The sequence below is a fragment of the Rutidosis leptorrhynchoides genome, chromosome 5, assembly GCF_046630445.1.
Source record: "Rutidosis leptorrhynchoides isolate AG116_Rl617_1_P2 chromosome 5, CSIRO_AGI_Rlap_v1, whole genome shotgun sequence".
NCBI lineage: Eukaryota > Viridiplantae > Streptophyta > Magnoliopsida > Asterales > Asteraceae > Rutidosis > Rutidosis leptorrhynchoides.
Window position 1 is genome coordinate 150,592,712 of NC_092337.1, and position 4,728 is coordinate 150,597,439.

The 4,728-nt window shown below is 36.4% G+C and overlaps 1 protein-coding gene across 1 annotated transcript; it reads right to left on the reverse strand.

Annotated features, from left to right (window-relative positions):
- Positions 1 to 2,500: 2,500 nt before the first annotated feature.
- Positions 2,501 to 3,333, reverse strand: LOC139849101 (uncharacterized). The gene is made up of 2 exons (XM_071838774.1): positions 3,029 to 3,333; positions 2,501 to 2,693 (listed from the first exon to the last, which is right to left on the reverse strand). The coding sequence occupies exons 1-2, from the start codon at positions 3,331 to 3,333 to the stop codon at positions 2,501 to 2,503; spliced, it is 498 nt and encodes a 165-aa protein (XP_071694875.1).
- Between the last annotated feature and the right edge of the window lie 1,395 nt (positions 3,334 to 4,728).

Below are 4,728 nucleotides of genomic sequence, written 5' to 3' on the forward strand. Positions count from 1 at the left end.
GAAGAATTCTCTCCCACTTTATCCATGATATTTTATTACTCGACCCGGATCTCCCCTAAAAAAAAAATGCTTCCCACTCTCTCAAGGGGGCACGGAATATCAAGAAGTAATATAACGGAAGACTAAAAAGGAATGACGCCGAACATGCTTTCTAATCCTAAAGTACACTATTGAACTTATCTAAAACTGAGCTCCAATCTCCCAATCTTCCCATCTTATTGCCGATAGAGAGATCAAGGTAAGTAAATGGAAAGGTACCCAAGTGGCAAGCAAACGATTCGATTTCTTCCTTTGCTACCGAAGAATATCGTGTGATCCACATATTGTGGATGCGAGATAACAACTTTATCCATACCTACTTCAACTTTATCGAAGGCCTTCTCGACTCCACCTTAAATATTAGCCATTTTTTACGCTTTTGTATAAGGAAGTCAATGGTCTCGTTTGCAATGAGTACACTATTTAGGATATAGCTTCCTTTTAAGAATGCACTTTGTTCCGAACCAATTATACCTAGGATGACTTTTCTTAAACGATTGGAAATGGTTTTAGAAAGAATATTGTAATAACTTCCGATTAAGCTACTGGACCGGAATTCATTTCAACCAATTGTATATTTCACTTTCGGAACTAAAGTAACAAAAGATGAATTACAACCTTTAGATATTTCGCCAATAGCCCAGAACCAATGTAAAGCTTCCATACGATCCCCTTTTATCAACTCCCAAAATTTCTTAGAAAACAGTAGGTTGAAACCATTTGGACCCGACGCTTTATTGCTACCGCAATCTTTTGTCGCACCTCACACTTCATCTTCACCGAATACGATGCACACACACTAAAGAACATGGGATCATGGTCACGTGAACATGGGGAAAAACATGCGTGTTTGCTAGATATGTAGGCTATTGGGAGCCAACAAAAACCACACGTCCAAACCACTCTTATTTGTTCCAACTGCCACTTCCAACTAAACGTATCAATACACACTCGTGGAAAATCAACCTTGTCCTCAAAGTTGGAAAAATCTTTCCATGGTGGTTCATGTCCATTTAGAAGAACCACAAACTTTAGTGGTTTATGTTTGAGATTAGGATCAAATATTTTAGGGCCATGACCACAAAGTAGGATGATGAGCGAGGGCGAGAGTGGAACTCCAGGTGAAGGGGTTGTTGAAGCCGCAATGGGGCTCGGGAAAAGTGGAAAAATGGCGGTTTTAGGTGTGATGGTGGAAGGAACAATGGTGGTTTTGGGTGGTGGAGTAGCAAAAGTGGACTTAGGCTCGGATGGTTTGGTAACATCGCTTTTGGAGAGGTTTGTGATGATGATTGGAGTGGTGGGTCTTTGGGTTCCTAGCGGTTAAGCGACGAATTCAAGGTGGATATTGGAATTTTATGCATGAAGGCTAGTACCATTGATACGGTCTATTCGAGTCAACCGTTAACCAATCGATACCTCGGTAGCATTGACGACTTAATAACTCTTTTTCATAATGGCCCAGATCAGCACATAGCATGCCCCATGGACTAAACTCACCAACCATAACCAATTGTCACCTCAAACTAAAGCAGGCCATGAACAATATCCAAAAACTAGTTAGATTGGAGAGATCCAAAGAACACCACACAGAGACTGTTCAGAACTTTTCTCCGTATATGAATCACAATGGGTCTTCTAAGAAAATGAGATGACCTGATTAATCAATGCTCACATCCTAAGATTCTCGAATTGGTAACTTGGCATTTGTTAACTGATATCTATTGACAATTAACCCTTTGGCATTTGTTGGTAACTTGGTATAGACCAAAGACAGGTAAAATGAGTGTATTACCATTTAATAAATAGATATGAGACCAAAAACAAATCTATACTACTAATATTGCTCAGGCATACTTTTGACTTTTGAGAGAAACATCGACTTTATAAACAATAAGGACTAAAAGATATGAAAACTCATTATTTCTATGCTGCCCCGCTTCAGATTCAAAGTGTGTGGTAACTGGTAACCAACCTCAAAAGCTGCATCTAGATTTTGCATAAACTAGTAGTACCGTAATTGTAATTGATTGAATTTCACTTGATGTTCATAATAACAACCTTACTCAATCATAAGTCATAACAACAACATTACTCAATCTTACTCGGGCGGAGTATGAGGAGAGTTTTATTTAACTTGATCCACTTGATCATATGCGTGGTTAAGCATCATATGAATTACGCTAACAACAAAGATTGCGCAAAAATCAAATGATAGCGTATAATATTCCGCCATAAATATTATCGCGCATAATCCGTAGAAAGCCGAAAGTTCTTGTGCACAGTCCGCTATGCTTAGGAAAAACTATAAATAGAGGACTTGTGCTCACATTTGAAGGTTGTTGAAAAAGGAGCTTCTCTCCATCAGATCATCTTTATTCATGGTATCAAAATCAAACTAATAAGAACTTCAAAGATCGAGGCCGGAACGTGGTGATTGATGATTCTAAACTGAGTTTTATAATCAAAGACGATCATAAGGTCCCTTAAACATCAAGATAAACTTCAATCCAACTTCATTCTTATTGCACTCAGACTGAATTCGATTGGCATCATCAAATTCAGGCTTGATCACCACTAAAATTCTACTTTTTTTGTTAGCTAGTTCTGTTTTCTTGAGGTTAGAACTTTTGACCCCAAATGACAATGTAATTTCCCTGTTCAAAGTTTACTTTCACCTAAGTTTTAGTCTGCATCAGTTATGATTAACATCTAATATACATTAAACATCTTTCGCACTATATCCAACAGTAACTCATCTATAAGATGCTACCACAATTCACTATTAGTCAGCCACATACACAATTGGTATACATTATTTATCATCTAATTTTAACACAAATTCTTAATTCTTATTTTGTTTATACACAATATTTCAATCAAACACATAGTTCACAAACAATCACACAACATTAAATTTCAACAAGAAAAAAAAAATTGATTCACTAATAAACATTAAAACTTTATAATCAAAATCGATTTAAAAAATTACTTTTGATCGGAGTGCATTACTAAATTCATATCAGCTTCCAAATTCTTGCGAGCTTTATCTAGCTTCTCAGAAATTTCATCATCTGAGTAACCTTGATCAACAAGTTTATCTTCAAGTACAACAAGCTTAAGCTGAATCTGACGCTTACGTTCATGTTCGACTATATCTCTGTTAGGGTTTCTAGTGACGTCATTGTTTCCGGTTAACACATGATTTTCACGTGGCTTCACGAAGAATTTGTTGCTCTGTGTGTAACCGTTGGTGCCGGAACCACGAGCGGTCTGCAATCCGATTCCGTTGTACATGATCGATCAATTGATTGATTTATTGATTGAGTTTGTGTAGAGAATTTGAAACCCTAGCATGGAACAAAATAGGCGAATACAACCGCATTGTTGGTAATTTGGATTATTATTGGAAAATGGATTCATACATCGTGGGCCTGTGGCCGAATAGCATGATCAAAATATTTATCTTAGCCCAATCATTCAAAAGAAGGTTATCTCCGTAATTAATTTTTATCATTTATTATTAGAAATTTAGAATTAGACTAGTGAAATTAGCCGTAAAAACACGGGTTAGTTTAAACGAAATATTTTAATGATATGTTTTAGGTATTAAGTGAATGTAAATATTAAAGTCATTTAGTTTAATTTACCATGAACCATATTTATTCTCCCACCACTCTTTTTCAATTTTCATCACAATTACTATTTTCTTGTTATAAAAGCCTATATTACAACCTTTCATTGAGACATGTATTTCGAATACATATCTATTATAATTAATCGTGTAGAAAGAACCCATATTTGAATAATAATAGTATAATAATTATAATAATAAAATTTACTTTAAAAATGAATTTTTATATTTTTAATAATAATTATTAGTAATAACAAATGCCTCTTGAAATTTTTTCAAAAATTAAAATACAATTATTATATGAAGGTTGTACAATATGCTTTAAAGTTTGTACATATGTTCATGAAGTGTTTTGTAAAAAATTGTACAATTTATTATAAAGTTTGTACATATGGTCATTAATGGTGTATCCTAGGGAATACACGCATGAAAACATCATTCGTTACAGAAAAATCGATCAAAGAGCATAAAAAGTGGTAATGATTAGTAATTACCGTCCAGCACTTAGCAGGCCACCCAGCGTCAAGTGTAAGCCCTGCAGGTAGCTTCAATGCATAAGCCCTTTAATTCAGCGCGTGGACGGCACGCAGCCACGTCAGCACACGCCACCGACATTCCGGATACTTCACGTAACAGAGCCACACAGTGATTGACACGTGTATCCCATGAATTTCGGACATTCTACGCCTCTATAAATAGACCCCCTGGGTCACCACATATGATCACTTGGACTTTGAACTTCAGTCAGAGAGAAGTACACTTTCTCTCTCACACAGTTCTTTCTCACTCTAAACATATACTAGCCGCTTAGCAGTAATGCGCTACACGGATCAATTTCAGATTGATCCACAGATTGATTGATGCCACCCTATGGATTAGTAATCCGTGTTCCGGGTCCGCAGAGATAATTTCTCGAGAGCAAACAACAATCAACATTATACTCCATACGCTAGGTAGCTACTCTCTGTACTAGTACCTTACAGCCGCTATACAAAAAATCGTACTAACAGATGGCGCCACCCGTTCTAAAGAATCACTCAACTCTCAAGAGCAATCGA